The sequence below is a fragment of the Garra rufa genome, chromosome 9 (assembly GCF_049309525.1).
Source record: "Garra rufa chromosome 9, GarRuf1.0, whole genome shotgun sequence".
In the NCBI taxonomy this organism is placed as follows: Eukaryota; Metazoa; Chordata; class Actinopteri; order Cypriniformes; family Cyprinidae; genus Garra; species Garra rufa.
In genome coordinates, this window is record NC_133369.1 from 29,863,227 (window position 1) to 29,887,526 (window position 24,300).

A 24,300-nucleotide genomic window follows, 5' to 3' on the forward strand; every position below is an offset into this window, starting at 1 on the left:
ATTTTCAAAGGATCATTTGACTGAAGTAATGATACTAAGAATTCTGCTTTGAAATCACAGGAATTACATTTTAAAATATACTCCAACAGAAACGTTTTTAAATAGTAAAAATATTTCACATTTTTACCGTTTCTGCTGTAAAAATCTTACTGTTCAAAAACTTTGGGATGGTAATTTACATTTTAAATGTATAGTCAGTATTTTTTAAAGCAATTGATACTTTTATTCAGCAAACATGCATTAATTTGATGAAATGTGACTACATTTACAGTGTTACAAAACAAATATAATAAATTCAGTTCTTTCTTTTTATCAAAAAATCGTGAAAGTTTCATGGTTTCAAAAAAAAAAAAAAAAAAAAACTGTTTTCACCACTAATAATAAAAATGATTTTTGAGCAGAAAATCTGTATTTTTAATTAAATAATGTATCACAATACTGCAATAGTTTTACTGTATTGTTTATAAAATAAATGTAGCCTTGGTGAGCATGAAACTTTTTTCACAAACCATACCGACCCAAAACTTCTCAAACATCTGTTTCTAAAATAATGTCTTATCAAAACCCATCCAGTCAGACTCTTTTTTTTACTCTTCCTTTTAAACCCTCATTCTCACTGCCACCATTTCACTGCAGTTACTGTGAAAAAAAAAAGTATTTTTCCCGAGAGGTAACAGGGTTTGAGAGCAACAGCTTGCTATACGGGAAGCCTGTAAATTCTGTAACCACAGATGGTCTGAATGTTCCCAGCTATTTTTATATCAGAGACACTCTGTGAAATCGTTGATGGAAGATATTTCCCTTAGATCACTATGATTCGAAATATCAGTCCTACACTGAGATTGTCATGAGGCCTGTCGTATTTCAAGGTATATTTTATTTCAGAGTCTTTCAATCGGCTCAATAACGTCATATGCAAAAATGAGCTCCGCATTACAAATTCATGCAACATACATCAGTGCTATTAGCGGGAACACTGTAAAATGTTTATTATTATATAATTCTGATGCAACAGGTAATACGAAGAATTGCATCATACATGGTGTTGATTTTTTGTATTGGGAAAGAAAACAAAAATCACAGTGCTAAGAGTCTGAAAGAGCTGCTCTCTAGGGCTGAGCACAAACAGCGTTCTATAAGGCTCCAAAACCTTCATCTTAAAGTGTCGGATTAAGCCATGAAGAAACATCTGGCTGGTCTTCAGCACTCCTTCTGTCTGGGCCTTGATGTAAAACAGGTTTTCATCTCTAGTAACTTAAACGTGTGTTAGCCATCCGTGGCCACTAGGGGGCCTGCGTGTCGCTGTCGTCTGAGCTTTTGAGCGGCTCTGCTTCTGGGAGGCCCATGAGGGCTGTGTCAGCCTGCACCTCCTCCTCATCTGACTGGACCAGTGGAGAGTCTCCGCTGCAGCTTTCCTCGCTGGCATCCTCTTCATCGGGACCCTCGGTCACGCCGCTGACGGTGTCGGTGCAGGAGGACGAGATGGAGGAGGCGTTGCGCCGTAGCTCTGTCTGTGAGGGCACCTTCAGGCTGATCTCTGAGGGGGACGAGCCGGGCTCCAGAGCCGGGCCACCTGCTGAACAGATAGAATAAGGTTAAAATGTGTCACGCCATCTATTTCAGAATATTAATTAGTCCTGAAGTGCAGTCGCAACCTTGAATACTTACATGCTATGAGAGACACATTACGAGTCTTAATGGGTTCACAGTCATTCTACTCATTCCTGCACAAATCTGCACACTTTTTCGCATTTTCTGATTTCCTGCAGTATTTAGTGCAATGATAAAACTACTACTACAGTGCCTTGCAAAAGTATTCATTGTTTTGTTGCAGCATTATGTTAAACTGCTTTAAATTAGTTTTCCCCACATCAATTAACACTCCACACACCATAATAATGACAAAGCAAAAACCAGATTTGCTAATTTTACAAATTTATTAAAAATAAAACACTGAAATAAGTACATTGCATAAGTATTCATACCCTTAACTCAGTACATAGTTGAAGCACCTTTACAGCCTCAAGTCTTTTTGGGTATGATGTGACAAGTTTTGCACATCTGTATTTGGCAATTATCTGCCATTCTTTGCCTCACCTTTTCACCTCTCAAGCTGTCAGCTTGGATGGGGGCTGGCAGACATTTTCTAGAGTCCTAGTTGTTCCAGTTGTCTTCCATTATGGATAATGCTTCTGTGAACCTTCAATGCAGCAGATTTTTTTCTGAACTCTTCCCTAGATTATTGCCTTAACGCAAGTCTATCTCTGAGCTCTACAGGCAGTTATCTTGACCTCAGGACTTGGTTTTTGCTCTGATATGCATTTTCAGCTGTTAGACCTTTTCTGAGAGGTGTGTGCCTTTCTAAATCATACTCATTCAAATGAATTTGCCACAGTTTAACTCCACTCCAAGTGTAGTACCATCTAGAATCAATATGCTCCTGAGCTAAATTTCGAGTGTCCCAAAAAAGGGTATGAATACTTATGCAACGGGATCTTTTCAGTTTTTTTATTTCTAATAAATTTGCAAAGTTGTTACAAACCTGTTTTGTGCTTGTGTCATTATGGTGTATGAGATCTAGATTGATGTGGAAAAAAAGTAATTTAAAGCAGTTTAACATAATACTGCAACAAAACGTGAAAAAAAAAATGGAGTATGAATACTTTTGCAAGGCACTGTATATTACTTCTGTCTTCAGTGTCACGTTTCTTCAGAAATCATTATAATATGCTGAAGAAGAAACTTTTCTTGTGCTGCTTAATACTTTATACTATTAAGTACTTTAATGAATGCATGATCATGGCACAGAAAAGAAGAAATGGTTGAATAATCAAGTTATTTTTGTTGTCTTTGCGCACAGAAACAGTGTTCGTACAGATACTGTAAAATGAAATTCCAGGACTTTTCAAGCACTTCTTATGATTTTTAAGGACTACAATCAGAGATCTCACTTATCAAACAATGTCTTCTCTTTGAAATTCTGAATTCTAAAGATAAATGGCAAAAATAAAGCACATACCTCAAGTATTACAAAGTATACTACACTTTCACTATATTAAAACCAAAATTTTTTAATTAGGGATTTGTATTTGTGTATACAAAGAAATGAATATAAAAAAAGATGTGCAAAATGGTTCCAAAATCCTGATCTGAAACAAATGATTCACTATACACACTCTGAAGTCCTGAACTAAATCAAACGATTTGCGAACCCACACCAAAGTCCCAATCTGAATCAAAAATTCACATTCCACGCTCTGATCCTGATCTAGTCCTGATTCTAAATAATGATTCAAAAACCATCAATTCAGATCAGGACTCGGAGTGCGGATCAATCATTTGTCTTAGTTAGGAACGTCACATATCGAGAATCATTTAATTTAGATCGGGACTTTAAATTGTGTCTCGCAAAGCATTTGAAAATCTAAATCAAATGTTTCGCAATGCGCTAAGTTTTGATCTACGTCAAATGATTTGAGAACCCGCTCCTGAGTCCCAAACTAAATCAAATGTTTCGCGATATGTGATGCATTTTGGAGAACTTCGAAACGGTGAATCATTTTGCGATGCAGTGGATTAACTTATTCAGAGTTTCGAAAAGCTCCGTTTTACCCATCACTACATGCTTTTTAAAATCATTACAAGTGATGTTGAAATTAAAAAAATGAATGGCTCTTTTAATTTGATCTGGTTTTTGCTAGTGAATCGCTTGAAATGAATGATCAAAATCACGGGTTTGAATCAATCAGAGCGGTTCCAGTGTAAATTACTCAATTGATTTGGTTCATCTGTTCCTCTTTTCAGGAACATGGCTGTTTACATGACATTATCAGTACTAGTACTGGCTTAGCTCGCTAGTTTTATGACATTAACTGAAATAAGTGAAGAAGTTAGGATGTTTTTTGAATTGCGTAAATTTTGTTTGATGAAATGTGACCCTGGACCACAAAACCAGTCTTAAGTCGCTGGGATATATTTGTAGCAATAGCCAAAAATACATTGCATGGGTCAAAATTTTTTATTTTTATTTTATGCCAAAAATCATTAGGAAATTAAGTAAAGATCATGTTCCATGATGATTCTTTGTAAAATTCCTACTGTAAACATATCAAAATGTATTTTTTGATTAGTAATATGCATTGTTAAGAACCTAATTTGGACAACTTTAAAGGTGATTTTCTCAGTATTTTGATTTTTTTTGCACCCTCAGATTCCAGATTTTCAAATAGATGTATCTCGACCAAATATTGTCCTATTCTAACAAACCATACATCAATAGAAAGCTTATTTATTGAGTATTCATATGATGTATACATCTCAGTTTTATAAAATTTAACCTTATGACTGGTTTTGTGGTCCAGGGTCACAAATGTGCTTGAAAAAACTGAGCATTTATTTCATAGATATGTTGTCTTTCAATAATTCAAGCAATTTTAAAGTACCTAAAGTAAAACTGCTTTTTCCAAGGGTTTTCCAGGCCTTAAATTTCAAAAAGTCAAATTCAAGCACCTTGTACGAACCCTGCAGAAAGTATTCTTGTAGCTTCATAAAATTGTGGCTGAACCACTGATGTACCATGGACTATTTTAACGATGTCCTTACCACCTTTCTGGGCCATGAACTTGTCAGTTGCACTGCAGTCTATGCAGGGTCAGAAAGCCCTCGAATTTTAATCAAAAATATCTTAATTTGTGTTCCGAAGATGAACGAAGGTCTTACCCTCATGTCGTTCCAAACCTGTGAGTAATTAATGACGGAATTTTCATTTTTGGGTGAACTATCACTTTAAATACTGGGATTTCCAATCCCACAACAAACTTTCTGTGTGTGAGCACATTTGCCAATAAAACTCACTGAGACTTTTGCACAGTGGTTATTTTTCTGTTTGTTCTGTAATAACTGTGAAAAAGGCATGAAATCAAATTTCATTAAAAGCACAACCCAACCTGTGTCAGGAGACTGAGCGCTGCTCTCTTCCCCTACGGAGCTGAGGAAGACATCGAGAGCCTCATGATCGGACACATCCGTGAGATCCATTTGTTCCAGGAGGTCAACATTCACCTCCATTGAGGACATACTGCCTATTGGATCTGCCACAGAGAAATAAACAAGATATAAATGCATAAATGCAATGTGAAGCCTAACACCAAACCAGCCAATCACTTTAAAACCTACAGAACAGCAGATTTACTTCAGGAATAATTTTTGGTGGCCAAAATTATTAGGATTCTAGTATTTTTACCAGTTAAAAATGCAGTCATTTCTATCTTTTGCTGTAGTGTGGCAGTAGGAAATATCAGTTTACATTTTCAAAAATTCATTTTGCCATTAATTGTAATGATCTAGTCTGATTTTGGAGTCTAACAACATCATCGTCATCATCATCCAGTCAGTCTGGAATGACATGAAGAAACAGAACAAACTGAAACAGACTAAATCCAGAAGAACTGTGGCAACGTCTCCAAGATGCTCCAAGAAACCTACCTGCAAAGCTTTAGGCACTTGTGTAAAAAATGCTGCAAAATGAGGATGCGGTCAAAACTAATGTCATAAATCGATTTTCTTTATCAATTAACTTCTATTAACTAAATTAAATCAACATTTGGTGTGACCGTCCTTTGTGTTTAAAGCAGCTTTTGCCCTAGGTGCACTTGTGTATAGTTTGTCAGGTAGCTTTGCAGGTAGGTTTCCTGAAGCATCTTGGAGACGTTGCCACAGTTCTTACGGATTTAGTCTGTCTCAGTTTGTTCTGCTTCTTCATGTCATTCCAGACTGACTGGATGAGGATGAGATCAGACCTGTGTGGAGCACTGGCTGTTGTCAGACTCCTTGTGCAAACAAAAATCTCACTGGATTATTAGAATTAATGGCAAAAATGAATGTTTGGAAGTTATTCCAGCTGATATTTCCTACTGATACACTACAGCAAAAGGTAGAAATAACGGACTTAAAACCATTTTTAGCTGTGGAAATACTAGTGTTTTAATAATTTTGTGCACATCTAGGCACGAGAATGGAATAGCCTAGGACAAAAAAGATGCAGGGGAAAGCATAAAGTACCTCACACATCAGGGCAGCATTAAGGCAGGAGAAAGGAAAGAGAAGACCATCAGTTTAGCATCAACATCCTTGCACAAGCGCTTTAACCTCCCATTTAACATAGTAACGGTACGTTTAAATATTCATGAAGGGAAGGACGCAGCCTTGAGCAGCACATCATATAGAGCAGCTGTGATTCAAACATTTTTGCTGTTGAGTTATTTTTTTCTTAACAGTACAATCACATTTTGGCTCCTAAAACATTGTTTACTGTCATATAAATTTGCCACTAGCCACTAAACTCATATGACACTACACAAGGAGAACAAAAATGAAAAGCAATAGGCTTGTTGAGAGCATTACAAATCAATTTCAGACATTTGAACAAGTATGTGCAGAAGTGGTCCCTTTAAAATAAGTAACTGACCTCTCCTGTCGGCGATCTGGAGGTATCCTGTGGAGAGGTACTGCTCCATGTCTTGCTGAAATGCCTCTTCAAAGTACTTCTGCCGCTCCTTTAGCTTGACCTGCTGCGCATGCTCCATCTCCAGCACTTTCTGGGCATGTTCTGTATCGAGCTCCGCTAAAGAGAGACATAAAACACCAAGTAGGTTACAAAATGACAACGAGAGAGAGAGAGAGAGAGAGAGAGAGAGAGAGAGAGAGAGTGAGAGTGAAAGAGAAAGAGATGGGGGATGGAAGCACAAAATGAACTGGAAAAGGGAAGTGGATTAACCCCCAGAGAATTGGTGTAGAAACATGCAACATCTGCTTGTTGCAACTTAAAAGTATTTCATCTAACATAAACAAAATTATAAATACAAGAAATAAATGATACTTGAGAAAAAGGATCATTTTCATTTATTTTATAATTTTCACTACATATAGGCTAAAATTACACATAACAGCAGCTCATGTTTATATCAACAAGTTTAACAGCAACGTATTTATCGTCGTATTGAACCTCCTAACATGCTAATTTCACAGAACATCAAGTTAACCCATCAGTGGATGAATTTTAGCAATCTTCTCCTGTAGGTATCTGACCTATAATATATTTTTCACAATTTTCAGCTGGTTAACACATTCTAAAAAATATAAAAACTTAAATAAAGCAATTTTAATGCAACAGACCTCAATAAAAGAGATCACTAGTGCAAATTATTTTTAACATGCGGAAATCAATGCAGCTGCACTGTAAGCTTCCAATTATGCATTATCAAGTGATATATATATACCAGGATCATGAAACATACGGGGAAGACTTCTCTAGAAAGTCATAGCATATATTATATTATTACAGTTTAACAGAACTGTTTTCTATTTTAAAGTAGTCTCTTATGCTCATCAATGCTGCATTTATTTTAGGAAAAAAATACAGAAAAAACAGTAATAGCGTGAAATATTATTACAACATAAATATAATGGTTGCTATTTTAAAATACTTTAGAATTTTCATCAGCCATTACTCCAGTCTTCAGTGTCACATGACCCTTCAGAAATCATTCTAACATGCTGATTTATTATTAGAATTATCAATGTTGGAAACAGTTGTGCTGCCAAATAATTTTTTTTGGATTCTTTGATAAATACAAAGTTAAAATAACAGCATTTATTCAAAATATAAATCTAACAATATATATAATATAAGTCTTTGCCATCACTTTTTATAAATCGCATAATAAAACACATCCTCTGTGATGAATAGAAGTATTAATTTGTTTAAAAAATAAAGAATAAAAATGTACTGACCCCAAACCTTTGAACAGTAGTGTTGTTAGAATATAGAAATTCCTATTTTAAATAAATGCTTTTTTTTTACTGAATTCTCATTATTTTTTTTAACTTTTAATTAATTCATGAATCCTGAAAAATGTCACAGGTTGCTAAAAATATTAATCAGCACTGATAATAAATTAACACTGATAATAAATCAGCATATTATGATGATTTTTGAAGGATCATGTGACACTAAATACTGGAGCAATGAAGCTTAAAATTTAGCTTTGATCAAAGGAATAAATTTGATTTTAATGTATAATTAAATAACAAAAAACATTATTTTACATTGTAATTATATTTTACAATATCACTTTTTTCTGTATTCTGAACAAATAAACACAGCCTTGATGAGCAAAAAAAACCTTATTTTAAAAACATGAAAAATCTTAGTGATCCTAAACTTTTAAACAGCAGTGTATTTTAAAATATAATTGTATTCCTGTGATGTTAAAGCTGAATTTTCTCATTATCACCATAGTTGAAATCGGTTGTGCTGATTATTTCAGTATTCTTTAAAGAATAGAAGGTTTAAAGCATCCTTGGTGAATAAAAACATGTATTACAAAAATACAAGTTTTTTATTTTATTTTAAATCTTCCTAAACCCAAACATTTAAACAGTAGTGTTCTTATGTAATTTTGTTCTTCCAGTGTTGCAAGTTCATACATAAACATGGTTTTTAACCAGTTGCTTCTTAAAAACACATTTAAAAATCTCTCATATAATTAAACTAACTGAACTATCCAACTCCACACACAAATGTTCCAATATCAATACAACACCAGCTCTAATATCTGCCTGATTATATTCTCAAGACTCTTTGCAAATATCTAAACCAAATCTTTGACATCTGAACTTCAAGATAACATTGCATACGTTTTCAAACATGCTTTTCTACAGCACATCAAAGAACAAGATCCTACACAAGTGTATTTTCAGCATGCTAGCTTACCACAGAATGCAACGCTTTTCTAGTAGTGGTGGCAGAGAACACGTCGCTTCTTTTGTGAGAGCGACACAAGACCGAAAGTGATATGAGATGCAGTTAAACTCTTTATTTTTCACAGGAAGTGCATACTTTTCTCTGAAAAGCAGGAAGTCTGCCTGTGCTGTTTGAATGTCACTGTGGTGTTTATAGGTGTGATGTACGCTTAAATAGATATGGTACAAACATCCTCCAAAGCTTATGGTGACATCCTAGTTGCAACTAGGAAACAATTTAAAAGTTAATTTGTCCACCAAGAAGCTGGACATGGTCATCGCCATGCTTTCTGGAGAGACATTTTTGAATGCATGCAAGTATGCACATAGCAACATCAAATACTGTATAGAGCAGACTCTGTCTACCATTGTATGTCTACTGTGTATTGTGTGAGGAGAAGTCCATTGATGAAGCAGTGAAATGCGCCTCTGTTATTAGATGTGGTCTTAACCACAGTCCTGTCACATGTTCTTTTTAAACAGTTGCGGGTTGAACGGTGTTAAATAAAAGTGCTGGGCTGAATGTAAGCATGCTCACTAGGAAACCATTGTTGCCCATTTCAGCACAATATTAGCCTTGCAAAAAGGGGCTATGTTAATGAAGTTGATGCAAGCAGATTTAAAATGAACTGAATATGTATGCATGTATTTTAATGATACTAGTTTAGCAATATTTGGTTGACACAATCCTCTACGCTAATAACCTTATTTAATCCCTCATGCTTGTAAAATCGATATTTCACAGCAGAACCATCATTATCCAGTCTCTTTACAGTAATAACACTACCTGTTGAAAGAGTAAAAATCTATGTGGTTTGGTTTTATGCTAATTTAATGTTAATATAAATACTGGCTTGAAGTTAATGACCAATTGCATTGGTCTCATATTTTCTTATTCAATATTAAGATTTTAAGCTATTGTATATTGTATGCAAGTGAATATTTCTAACCATTTCATTGATTCAAATTTAGGTCTACGACTTGTATGGCTTAATATAATGTAAATGATGTCTCTGACTAAAATATGTAGTAGAAAGTCGTAAAAAGATTTAAGTTATTTAAAAAATCCACATAATTTTATACATATTTTGAACTATGGGGGGGGCGGAATTATTTAGATGACGGGAAATGATTGTACTACTAAAAATAGCTACTGGTGCTACCTGTTGCTATTTTTTACCATAACACAACTCGGAAAATCAAATACTGATATGATGACCACAGTTATTTTAAGAGCTAACAGGTGGTGATGGATATAAGCATAGGCTTAAACCAAATGCCGTACCATTTCCACACAAAGTCTAAACGCCACTGGATATCGAGTGAAATCCATGCTGAGAAACTACTTCAGTGGTTGCAGCGTCGTGACAAGCGTCGGCATGTTTACATCCTGCCAGAATGGCATCTAGTGTTTCTTATCTTTCGGTTTCTAAGTTCTTTCAGTAGCTGTGGTCTACTAAAAGCCTCAAAGGCATCAGGGCTAAAGTGGAGAGAACAAAGACGCGGGTCTTTAGGACTTAGGACTTACATTGCTTCTCGTTGCCCTTCGACTGAAAACTACACCCAAAGCTGCACAGTGTGGCATTGTATCAGTATTTCATTGAGTTGTGTTGCGGTAAAAATAGCAACGAGTAGCAGCATTAGCTCACTGAGTGCAACCCTTTTCCATCATCAGAATAATGGTGTCCGCCAGTCCAAAATATGTATAATTTTTTTTTTTTTAGATAACGTAAATCTTTCATGAGTATTTTACTACATATTTCAGTAAAAGACATAATTTATGTTAAATTAAGCCATACAAGTTATTACCCAGGTTTCCATTTAATAGGGGTCATATGATGTGGTTTCTGGTTTTCCTTTGTTTTTGGGGTGTTACTAGGGCTGGACAATATATCGAACGATATTGTGAGGCGCATTTAGTCAATGAAGCCGGTACTTTGATTAGTAGTAAATCTCCATCACGTGCGTTCCGCTCAGGTTCCGCTGGAGCGGCAATTAATACACAGAGACGTATATCTCTGACAAGCTACACCATATCGAGCTTAATATCGAATGCTATAGCTATTTTTTCCTATTTAATGCATTTGAGCTTCAGGTGGGAAAAAAAGCTGACAGCAGAACAGAGCAGTCATGAGCTGTCATACTTCCAGGGGGGTCCAACAACATCTGAACTAGTGCCACTGAGAAATGAATGGAAATGCTAATAAATAGCTTTCTCGTCCTTGAATGATTCTATGTCCACAGGAACTAAATCATGGATATGGCAGGAAAGAACTAAGTCTGCGGGGATAAGCTGTGCCTCTCGTCACATTTTCTGTTGCGTACGTGTGACAGCTAATGATAGATGACAGCACGGGATGAGCCCCAGGCTCTCTGATCACACTTGTCACATCCTTCACACACGTTCCTCAAAAACGAGGGAAACATGTTAAGAACGTTTGAGAGGGCCAATGCACAGACAACCACAGCTAAAACTTTCATGGTCTGCTCACTGCAAAATTTCACGATGACAATTTTCATAAAATCTCCATCAATCTTCTATTAGGAAAATACAGCATGAAACAAATATTAGCATACTGATCAAAGATGGTGCATCTCGAAGCTAATCAGCGGAGCATCTGGCAGCGGAAGCTAATGCAGGTTCAGCCCTAAGGCCAGACAGGTTAATGCCTCATTCTAATGAGCTGACCTGCCTCCACACACAGAACAGAACCCCACAATCCAGCAACAGGAAGAGGAAACTGAGAAGAGGAATGTATAAACACTGTCTTCTGGACTGACAGTTCATTCAGTACATGGATGGTTCAATATCAGTCATCTGTCCAACTGCAGTCAATTAGAACGGACAAAGAGCTATAAATAGTCTCTGGTTTGTATGAGTAGATCCTTACTGTATTCCTCAAACCAAAAGCTTCTAGCAATCTTGTGTTAGGAACACAAAGTAAGAAACATTCACACTCACACAAATCAGTTACTACAACCTTCGAAACCTTTGCGGTTTCATTTACTTCACACATACTGAAGTGCATTCTCAGGTGACAACTGCAGTTTTTCATCCTCAATATGAGTACATGAACACATGAATATAACTGCTAGAACTGTCATTTCATGAGCATTTTACCATTTATTGTGAGAAAAAAAAAACTTTCCTCACATCATATACAAACACAACAACCTGTCAAAATAAAAGTTTAGTTTAACTTTAAGAAACTGTGACAGAACTATATTACTTATTAATGTAACGATAGTACTACTACTAATACAATTATTATTAAAACATTACTTTTTAAAGAATATTTAGCAGAAAAAATATTTACCAGAATTTATTTACCAGAAAAATGTATATATATATATATATATATATATATATATATATAAAATAACAGTTGCTGTTTATTAATAAACTGTAATAATTGCAGTATAACGTTACACAGAGCACATGCAATCACAAAAGTGAAAGTAAAATGACCGTGCATTCAAAACGGCAATATTTCAATAATTTGAAACAGCCAACCAGAGCAGAGCTCATCATCATTATTTTTTTAATGAACCTTCCAAATAAGGTAACAGACCATTTCATTCTAGGGACAAATCCTAGGGTTGTAAATGGACCTGTAAAACCGTTTCTGGAGAATTTTTGGCCTTTCCTATGCCATATACCTTCTATGTAGATATCGGAGAACAATTTAAAATATTGTATCAATGCATTCTATGGCACCTTTAAGAAAAAATAAACATGTATTTCATTGGGCCTTAAAATTTTTTTTTGTTAAACTTTTAATAAACTGCTGTTAAATTGTGTAAGTTTCATGATTTCAATTAACTAAAAACAATTTAACTATTAAAACAGAGTCTAGACAAAATAAAACGAAAAAACATGGAATCCAGAAAAATTAAAATGGAAAAAAAGGAATTTGTAAAATAAATAAATAAATAAATGAAATTTGGGGAAAAAATTAAATAGATTTCATAGGGCTTTAATTTCTATTATAATTCCAGCAAATCATACATAGTTATGCTGTTGTGATGACATCTAATTCATAACAATTAATGGGTTAAACAGATCATAAATAGTTCAAGTGTTGAATTATTTGAAAATATCATAAAATATCAATTGCTACACATGCTACGTGGTGTTAAACTTATGACAGTTAAGATGCTCGAGTTATTTTTTCCTTAAAATTCTAGAACTACATTTGAAATGTAAATCTTGTCCCAACAACAGGATTGACTTCAATGTAATTTCTTTGTTAAGCACTCATTCCATTCCAACATAATATAATCATATTTTTCATTACAGCTGATGTCAGTACTCTCTAATGAATGCCGTTTCTGTGAGATAACTTTATGAGATTGCAATGCTTGAGCCACCTAGAGGTTGCAGGTCTACAACTCATCCATTTAAACCCCAATCTACAAGTCAAAATTGAATCCCTTGGCACAATGGCATAAAGGCATACAAGTTAAGCAAACAACGATGCTTTCCACACATAGCACAGCAGAAATAACCTCAACTTAAAGTTAATAACTACAACAAACTTGCTATCCATGACATGAAGGTCTTTTGAATAGATTTAGAGCAACATTTCTAGATTGGTTGTATCCAAAAGTCTTTTATAAAGTATAATTCTTTGCATAGGCTTGCATTACGATGACTGGTAATGAAAAGGCATACAGACACAAAAGCCACTGTAGGCATCCTAATAATCTGTGCTGAAATTCCATTACTAAAGCCTGCCAACTGCAAAGATGACAAACAATGACTGCAAACCACCAATTCAGATCCCTTGACACACCGCCAGAACTGTGATACATTGGCACATCAAATTAACCTTACAAAAAAATAAAAAAAATAAAAGAGTGCCTGGAAACCTACAAGAATCTCTCATGCTGCTGTCCAGAGTTCCCGACGTGGACATTTTGTATTTCTCCTTGAAGAGTGCGGATGAGCTGAACGCAGGACCAACAAACCAGAGACTGCAGTTAAAGTGAAGCTGAAGAACGGCTAAACGAACATCTTTTATTCTGCCGCCGTTTTTATTCCATAAGCAGCCCTTCTATGGCCAGGAATGCTGAGACATTGCCTGCTCAGGGACACAGAGCTAGAGATGCAGCTGGAGTGAGGAGGAAAAGCAGGGAACGTACCATTCACAAACCTGTAGGGGTGAGGGTCTGTAGAAATCGAGTTTCATGTCCAATATTTGCCTTCGTCGCTTTGAGATCTGGAACTAATCTGTTGATCTTATCCATTATACTACACACACTCACACTTGCGATCAATGCTACAATTAGAGAATATGAATAACCGCAATATTACTGTGAATAATAATTTAGCCAGTGCCAAAAAACACTGCAATCTGACAAAGAACCACATTCACTCAGAAACTCAGTTTAACGATAAATCCAAATGTCTTTTTTAATATATTAAAGCTGCATTTTACTCTGCACATACTATTGCAAAGCACAGCTCCCTTGCTCACAGACAGGATAAATGAATTAATCAAATAAACAATTATTTCAATAACTAAATAAATAAATAATCAAGCATGAGGTGTGAAGTCTTGAAGCACGCTGCCCACACAAAAGACGAGCCAATCTCAAGCAGCACCACCTACGTACCAAAGGAAGTGTTATAAACAGTCTTTACCACTTTTGCAGTGACAAAGACAAGGATGTAAAATAAATGTAAAAAAAGCTATCCTTATTAACAATTACGTAACATTTACAAAATCTCTAAGATCTGAATTTTCTGTAAATAAAGGGCATGGATTAAGTATACAATGATGCACATGATTATGTTTAGTGCACCATTTCTAAGTGATACATCAAGGAGCCGTGATGATAAAAGCGACTGCTATTTATACTGGACTGTAGGTATGAACAGATGGAGCAGGCAGCCTCTCTTGGAGGTCAGTGTGGAATGAATGGCACCATGAGACCAAATAAAGACAGCAGCGGCCACTCACTAGAGCAGTTTTACCCTCCCTGAGGTTAATTAGTGTCGCCTGGGTAATTACTACACAGTTCTTCTCAATGTTGAGCACTAAATCAGCTTTATGCGGTAAATAAAAATGCTAAAATAATTACAAAAAGACTAAACTGTGAACTATGTATCCCTCTGAAACTTACACGTCCACTTAAGAAACTATTGCTGACTCTCTGACCCTTCTTTCTACCTTTAAATCAAAATTAAAAACTCTTTTTGTCAGTGGTCAATGACTTATTCCTTTTACTGAACTGTTTCATATAATTCTTGTGCATATATGTGACCCTGGACCACAAAACCAGTCTTAAGTAACACAGGTATATTTGTAGCAATAGCCAAAAATACACTGTACAGGTCAAAATGATCTATTTTTCTTTTATGCCAAAAAAAGACGTTGTAAATTTCATACAGTAAATGTATCAAAATATAATTTTTGATTAGTAATATGCATTAAGAACTTTATTTTGACAACTTTAAATGCTATTTTCTTAATATTTGTATTTTTTTGCACCCTCAGATTCCAAATTTTCACAAAATTGCATCATAACAAACCATACATCAATGGAAAGTTTATTTATTCAGCTATCAGATGATGTATAAATCTCAATTTAAAAAAAAATATCCTTATGACTGGTTTTGTGGTCCAGGGTCACACATGATCTCTATAATTCTTGAGTCTAAGAAATTATAAAATAAATGTTTAATAAAAATTATATAGTTATAATTAAAATAATATTGTATTATTTAACAGAATAATATTTTAAAACAAATAATTATATAATTATAAATAATCATTTACACTTCCGTTCAAAAGATTAGAGTCAATAAGGTATTTTTTACATTTCTTCAAAAGAAAATTTATTTTATGCTCACCAAGGCTGCATTTGTTTTATTAAAAATACAGTAAAAAACACTAATATTGTTAAAATTATTATGATTTTGTAATTTGCTATATTTTAACATTTATTTATGCGATGACAATCACAAAAAAATTATTTCCAAATTTTCAGAAGCCATTACTCCAGTCTTCAGTGTCACATGATCCTTTAGAAATCACACTAATATGCTGATTTGGTGCTACAGTGTTAACAAAATTGTTATTTGTTTTTGGAGGATGCAATGATTCTTTGATTAATATATAGTTCAAATGAACACCATTTATTCAAAATAAAAATAAATTTGTAACAATGTTAAGGTCCTAACTGTCACTTTTGATCAATTTTAATGCAATTTTGTTAGAAAGAAGTATGAATATCTTTTATTTTTAATTTCAGTAACAAAAAACTTTTATCCCAAATATTAATAAAAAAAGTTGTAACACTTTACAATAAGGTTCATTAGTTAACATGACAGTACAGCATTCAATCATCTTAGTATATGGTAATATCAGCATTTAAAAATGCATTATAAAAAATTAAAAAAGTTTTTTGTTAACATTAGTTACACTGTGAACTAACGAACAAACAATGAACAACTGTATTTTAATAAACTAATAAAGATGAATAAATAGTGTAATAAAAGTATTGTTCATTGATCATTCATGTTAGTTACAGGTCCTTCTCAAAAAATTAGAATATTGTGATAAAGTTCATTATTTTCTGTAATGTACTGATAAACATTAGACTTTCATATATTTTAGATTCATTATACACAACTGAAGTAGTTCAAGCCTTTTATTGTTTTAATATTGATGATTTTGGCATACAGCTCATGAAAACCCAAAATTCCTATCTCAAAAAATTAGCATATCATGAAAAGGTTCTCTAAACGAGCTATTAACCTAATCATCTGAATCAACTAATTAACTCTAAACACCTGCAAAAGTTTCATGAAGCTTTTAAAAACTCCCAGCCTGGTTCATTACTCAAAACCGCAATCATGGGTAAGACTGCCGACCTGACTGCTGTCCAGAAGGCCATCATTGACACCCTCAAGCAAGAGGGTAAGACACAGAAAGAAATTTCTGAACGAATAGGCTGTTCCCAGAGTGCTGTATCAAGGCACCTCAGTGGGAAGTCTGTGGGAAGGAAAAAGTGTGGCAGAAAACGCTGCACAAGAGAAGAGGTGACCGGACCCTGAGGAAGATTGTGGAGAAGGACCGATTCCAGACCTTGGGGGACCTGCGGAAGCAGTGGACTGAGTCTGGAGTAGAAACATCCAGAGCCACCGTGTACAGGCGTGTGCAGGAAATGGGCTACAGGTGCCGCATTCCCCAGGTCAAGCCACTTTTGAACCAGAAACAGCGGCAGAAGCGCCTGACCTGGGCTACAGAGAAGCAGCACTGGACTGTTGCTCAGTGGTCCAAAGTACTTTTTTCGGATGAAAGCAAATTTTGCATGTCCTTCGGAAATCAAGGTGCCAGAGTCTGGAGGAAGACTGGGGAGAGGGAAATGCCAAAATGCCTGAAGTCCAGTGTCAAGTACCCACAGTCAGTGATGGTCTGGGGTGCCATGTCAGCTGCTGGTGTTGGACCACTGTGTTTTATCAAGGGCAGGGTCAATGCAGCTAGCTATCAGGAGATTTTGGAGCACTTCATGCTTCCATCTGCTGAAAAGCTTTATGGAGATGAAGATTTCATTTTTCAGCACGACCTGGCACCTGCTCACAGTGCCAAAACCACTGGTAAATGGTTTACTGACCATGGTATTACTGTGCTCTATTGGCCTGCCAACTCTCCTGACCTGAACCCCATAGAGAATCTGTGGGATATTGTGAAGAGAAAGTTGAGAGACGCAAGACGCAACACTCTGGATGAGCTTAAGGCCGCTATCGAAGCATCCTGGGCCTCCATAACACCTCAGCAGTGCCACAGGCTGATTGCCTCCACGCCACGCCGCATTGAAGCAGTCATTTCTGCAAAAGGATTCCCGACCAAGTATTGAGTGCATAACTGAACATAATTATTTGAAGGTTGACCTTTTTTGTATTAAAAACACTTTTCTTTTATTGGTCGGATGAAATATGCTAATTTTTTGAGATAGGAATTTGGGGTTTTCATGAGCTGTATGCCAAAATCATCAATATTAAAACAATAAAAGGCTAGAACTACTTCAGTTGTGTGTAATGAATCTAAAATATATGAAAGTCTAATGTTTATAAGTACATTACAGAAAATAATGAACTTTATCACAATATGCTGATTTTTTGAGAAGGACCTGTAATTCATTAAATAATGTCACAAATGACACTTATTGTAAAGTACCAAAAAAGTTATAAATATTTGTTAAAATTAAAAATAAAAGACAAAAAAATGTTAGCTACATTTACACTACAGCATTTTAATTTTAAAACGATTTAAAACGAAAACACACTACAGGGCCTTAGTATTAGCTATGGAGGCTGACAGATTGAACTCTTCTGAATTTAAAATAAATCATAATTCTTACCTTTGAAAGATTCAAGCTCTTTCCTAGAAAACAAATAAGAGGGAGTTACATCAATGTACACATATATAGCACACAATCTCTCCAGATGTCACATTAAGTCAGCCCCATTTAAATCAGGCCCAGATTCCTGAGATAAAGAGGCGACAGCGTTTCACTGGCGCTGACAACTTTTGCATCTGTGTGTTTGTACTAATGAATACCCACACGCCGAAGGAGAAGGGCACTGAGAACTGAGCCCAGCTGCTTTCCAACTCACTGGGCAAAGCTGTAGATGTATGATTTAGCTGGAGGCTCAAACAGCGAGAGCATGCAGCATCAAAAGATGCCTGTATGATTACACAATACACACACACATGCTTTCCTTCAGCCTATATGTTGTTTGCGCTTTTCTTAGAGATATTCGGGTGTTTTCCTTGAAGCTTATATCTGCATGCAGTTATACACTGCTTCTGTGCAAATCGGCAAAACACACTGTGCACAGTCTCATTGTGATGATGAACAATCTAAACAGCAGGTGTCATATTGCTTGTTCCACAGATTCTTATTCAATACGGATGCTCTAATTTGTCCTCAATAATGCCAGCGTGCTAAATATTGCCAAAAGGACAAGCTATGTTCTGTTTTTCACAGACAGATGCTTCATGTTCTGCAATTATTGTGACTTAATAGACATAACAGACACATCAAACTGCCTGGGGCTTTATTTAGGAGCAAATAAACAGTGTTTTTACCTTTTCTTCTTCTTATAGTTTTCCAGCTGCAGGATCTGAAAGTGCTTGAAGCGCTGATGCTCACACTGAGCACACAAATCCTCGAGATACAGCAGACGACTCTCCATCTCCTCAAAGTCAGCCTCCAGATGAGCTGTTCAAAAATATGAAGCACTAATAAGCTTTATACTATGTTAAAGAAAATAATATGTACAGTAAATAGTGCCAAAGCCTTATAAATATGTCCATCCTACTAAATTAGAACCATATACTATTACTACTAGTTAATGAGATCTACAAATCGGATTCAGGATATGAGATATGGTAAAATTTCGTCATGTTGATTAAAGTGATAGTTCAACCAAAAATGAAAATTATGTCATTAACTTGAACGTGGTACTCTCATGAACATGTGTCGAAGACTGACAAAGAAGAGAGAAAATTGTTAAATAAAATTATTATTTTTGTTTTCTTTGCGCACAAGTAGTCTTGTAGCTTTATAACATTATGGTTGGACCACTGGTGTCACATGGACTATTTTATCAATGTCTTTACTACCTTTCTGGGCCTTGAATGTGGTAGTTGTGCTGTTGTTTATGCAGGGTCAGAAAGCTGGATTTTATCAAAATCATCTTAATTTGTGTTCTGAAGAAAAAGGTCTTACGGGTTTGGAACGACATGAGGGCGAATAATTATTGACAATTTTCATTTTTAGATGAACTATCCCTTTAAGAACATTACTTTAAGAGCATACGCCTTATTCAGCCCGCGGCCATTTTGAATCGAAAACGAGGCTGTGGGGGATAGCAGTCCAGCAGCGTCCACTGTGGTGTACGGAAATGCCGATCGCATAACCGTAAAAAATAAAAAGCAAGACGTCATTATACAATTTCTCACAGGATAAAGAGCTCCAGAAAACGCGGATTGTTTGACGGACATATGATCTAACTTTCAGGTAACAATATTTCATTTATATAAGAAAATGTCTGTGGAAACTAGCCTGTTGGCTAACTGCTAATTTCTAATGTGAGCATGTTTATCTTCCTTTAAACGCTTACACAGAGCTAAATGTTTTGTTTTGTTTTACTACAACAACTAAAACTAAATGTCCCTATTTTGTATATATTACAAAGAACACAGATTTTTGCTCCAAACATTTTCTTCTTGCCAAAAGTTACTGAAATAAATTAACAGCTTATGAATCCACTTTACCCTTTAAAAACAATCCTGACTGAAATGTTTGGAACACACTCTTGTGTTCTTTGTAAGCTATACAAAATGAAGATATTTAGTTTAGTTGTTGTAGTAAAACATAACATTTTAGCTCTGCGTAAAAGTTTAAAGGAAGATAAACATGCTCACATTAGAAATTAGCCAACCGGCTAGTATCGAGTTATTTTCTTAAATAAATGCACTATTGTTACCTGAAAGTTAGGTCCTATGTCCCGTCGAACTTTAATAATGCACGTTTTCTGAAGTCCTTTGTCCTGTGGAAACTTGTGAAACGAAATATTCTCTTTATTTTTACGACTAAACGACCTACATCCCGGTACGCAACAATACGCCATAGTGGACGCTGCTGGACTGCTATCCCTCACAGCCTCGTTTTCGATTCAAAATGGCCGCGGGCTGAATAAGGCGTATTACATCCTCTGCACATTGACAAAGGCAGATTGTTTGGTGTCAGTGTGAGAGGCATAGAGTCAAGATTTCATGCAGCTACATAACACCACCAAGTGGCAACACTAAAAAGTGCCTTTGATATAAATAAGAATTTACAGTTACTCTCTAAATTCAAACTCTAAAACCTCTGAGGGAATGTGATGTCTTATTTCATATCTGCTTACATGAGAAAGAAGGTGGAAAAGATATTTATATTTCATCAATTTATGCGCAAAAATTAAATACCAACCAAACGAACAAGTAGGCAAATTGGACGTTCACTTCTTGCATTTCCTGTGTGAAACATATAGTAGGCATGGGGAATATGCCCAATTTTTTTTTTTATCACAATATGAATATGTTTATTGCACAGTAACAATATAGTTATTTTAGCTTTAAAGGATTAGTTCACTTCCAAAACAAAAATTTACACATAATTTACTCAAAATTACTCAATTTGTCTTTCTTTCTTCAAATTGTAAAGAAATTATGTTTTTTGAGGAAAACATTTCAAGAATTTTTTCCATATAGTGGATAATTTTGAAGATGGAGTGCGTGCGCATCGCAGAGGTAGACAAGATGAGCATTTGTGGTTTAAAAAAAAGTGTGTATATAAGACTAGATAAGACTCTTCGCTAGATAGCTGGGATCGTTTAGAGCCCTTTGAAGCTTCATTTAAACTGCATTTTCAAGTTCAAACTCATGGGCACCATAGAAGCCCCCAATATGGAGAAAATTCCTGAAATGTTTTCCTCAAAAAATTTGTGATACTATAGAAATGGTCATAATTCTTGTCACCAGTATCAATCACAAAAAACTAAAATCTCAAGCTCATTGAAGACAAGTAAATAGCCAGTGATTAAATAAGAAACTAATTAGAAGCAATAGACAAAAAAAAAAAAAGACTACACTAGAACAAATATAAAATAAAATAAAAAAAACGCTACATACATTGTATAAAGTAATCAAATGCATAAAAACACTGCAAATTCTTCACTGTGTAAATTAAATATATATATTTATTTTTATTAAAGATGCAAAAGTGATTTAGATTTTTTCTCTTTTGTTGTTTGATTAACATGAATGGCAGAAAGCAGGAATATTAGACTGCTGTCACTTTAAGAGCTACACGGATATGTATACTGTTACATGTGTTTTCTTTTTCAGCTGTATGCTGCTTTTTTAGCTAAGACCTAAATTACTGTGTTTACAAGGATACTTGCACAGATGGCCATTCTGACACATACAAGTGAGCGTATTTAATTGTTGAGGCCTATGCAAGCAGCAAAAATAACTTTAATATTACTGCGTCCAATGAGCACCGTCTTATAGCGAAATGAGCTCTCTTTCGCTGCTGATTGCATTTCAACGGCTTAAAATAACTCGTTTTTAAATCACAATGCTTAAAACATGTTATCAGTTAATCATGTCTCATGTCTATCACACACCCCTAATATACAGTGCTGTTCAAAAGTTTTTTTTTCAAAGAATTCAGACTTTTATTAAGCAGGGATGCATTAAATTGGCAGCAAAGATATTTATAATGTTACAAAATATTTATATTTTTAAATAAATGCTGTTCTTTTGAAACTTCTATTCATCAAAGAATACAGAAAAAAAAGGCATCACAGTTTACTAACTACAGATGCATGTAACAAAAAAAAATATCTTTTGTCCAAAACACTACAAAAGAAAATGCTGCAAAAGGAGCTTATGACAAACGAACGATCAGAGCAACTACTAGATTTTATCTAGCTATTGTGTAGTCTCAGTCTACACAATATATTTTGTAAGGGAGCCAAGTCTGAAGATTAATGCCTGAAGCCAATAGGTGCAATGTTACAGCATGAACAACGGCGACTGACATCAGCAGATGGAGCTCCACAGGAATCACTCTCATTACCGCCCTGTATCACAGTTACACACAGAGTGTGAAGCATTGTGTGCAGACAAATGCTTTGCAAAGGCAGTCAAGGTGATCTTATTTCTTTGCTGTCACAGTAAAAGCTCCATTTAAGGCCAGGTGAGAAGTGCAACATGCATTGATTTCAAAGGAATCATAAAAGTAGTGTATATGACTATATTTTAAGTTTTCTGAAATAATTATAGCTTTGCATGAGGAACAAATGGACATTTAGGTCATTATTCACTGATAATCCTCCAATTCACAGCAGCTCATGTTATATTATATTCGAATTTGGCAAGATAAGAGAGATTGTGCCAGCTGGGGATGAAGTTTTAATATACGAAAGTACACATTTGTCCAAATTAGCCATTTAAAAGTAATGTAATCTTAATAACCTCCTTATCTAACGCTATTAAAAATTTCTAAAAGATCCCTGAATGAATAACTCAGACTTGCCATTGCCAAGATTCTTATGTTTGAATGTCTTACCAATACGTGAGGTGATCGTCTCTAGGTCTGAGAGGAAACCAGGGATCTGTTGCAGTTGTTCCTGCAGCTCCAGCACTGCTCCTCGTCTCTTCTCCCAGTGTGCACACAGCATCACGACCTCCCCGTCGACCGTCTGACAGACAGAGACAACCACAGGCTTTAGTTGCCATAGTTACATAGCACCACAAACCCATAACTGTAGAGTTAGATGTGTAAACTTACTTCCCCTGCCTTAGCACACTCTTTAGCCCGTTTATGAAGAGCCACCCAAGTGTCTTCATATCTGGTGACGAGATAAGTAAGATAAAGGGACGAGATAAAGGCCATACATTTCAAAATATGGTTATGAATGCATTTATCAACTTTACATATTTATGAAAATATCCTTGACTCTAAATGGATTCCACTGCATTGACGTTTTTGTTGACAATTTAGCATTACTGACATTTTTTTTATATGATTGTGTATAAAAGAGTAAAGTAACTTACCGACTGAGCAACTCAACTCCAGCGGAGTATTGTGGAAAGTGTTCATCTCTTCTGGGTGAATATATACAGAACATGTATATAAATGAATACACTACTAGTCAAATGTTTTTGAACTGTAAGGTTTTTTTTTTTTTTAAAGAAGTCTCTTCTGCTCATCAAGCCTGCATTTATTTGATCCAAAGAACTGCAAAAATATTTAAATTTAGAAATATTTTTAATAATTAAAATAACTGTTTTATATTTGAATTTATTTTAAAATTTAATTTATTCCTGTGGTTTCAAAGCTGCATTTTTTGCATTATTACTCCAGTCACATGATCCTTCAGAAATCATTCTAATATTCTGATTCTTAAAAAACATTTATTATTATTATTATTATTGTTATTATGTTTAAACAAAGCTGGGTAGAATTTTTTCAGTTTTCTTTGATGAACAGAAAGTTCAGAAAAAACAGCATTTATCTGAAATAGAAATCTTTTGTAACATTATAAATTATACAAGTTATTTTAAAAAGTAAAAATAAAAGTAAAAATATTCAAAATTGTACTGTTTTTGCCGTACTTTGGATGAAATAAATGCAGACTTGGTGAGCAGACAAGACTTCTTTAAAAAAAAAAAAAAAAACATTAAAAATCTCACTGTTCAAAAACTTTTGACTGGTAGTGTATATATAAAACATATAACATGAAACATAAATTATGTCATGGACAAGACATTTAATTTTGGTGTATGCATTTTATATGCATAAAAAGTACATTAAATGTAAGTAAAGTGTCAAATATATTAATAATGTGTAATGTTAATAAATTATTTAATGTTTGAGATATTTCAGTGTAACATACATATTTATGTTAAAAGGGAAACAACATAC

The 24,300-nt window shown here is 34.9% G+C and overlaps 1 protein-coding gene across 4 annotated transcripts in view; it reads right to left on the reverse strand.

Annotated features, from left to right (window-relative positions):
• Positions 1-860: 860 nt before the first annotated feature.
• The window catches only part of dtnbp1a (dystrobrevin binding protein 1a), a 24,731-nt gene continuing 1,291 nt past the window's right edge, over positions 861-24,300 (reverse strand). Inside the window, exons 2-11 of one of the 4 annotated variants that reach the window (XM_073847610.1) lie at positions 23,885-23,903; positions 23,544-23,580; positions 23,430-23,480; positions 23,164-23,224; positions 22,942-23,074; positions 18,906-19,038; positions 18,175-18,197; positions 6,467-6,622; positions 4,947-5,090; positions 861-1,573 (exon numbers count right to left, since the gene is read on the reverse strand). In XM_073847610.1, coding sequence (XP_073703711.1) covers positions 1,284-1,573; positions 4,947-5,090; positions 6,467-6,622; positions 18,175-18,197; positions 18,906-19,038; positions 22,942-23,074; positions 23,164-23,224; positions 23,430-23,480; positions 23,544-23,580; positions 23,885-23,903 — 1,047 coding nt within the window. In that variant the 3' untranslated portion in view covers positions 861-1,283. Of the gene's footprint in view, positions 1,577-4,946; positions 5,091-6,466; positions 6,623-18,174; positions 18,198-18,905; positions 19,039-22,941; positions 23,075-23,163; positions 23,225-23,429; positions 23,481-23,543; positions 23,581-23,884; positions 23,904-24,300 lie in introns of those variants that run through there. The other 3 variants (XM_073847609.1, XM_073847608.1, XM_073847607.1) reach the window with 3 other exon arrangements.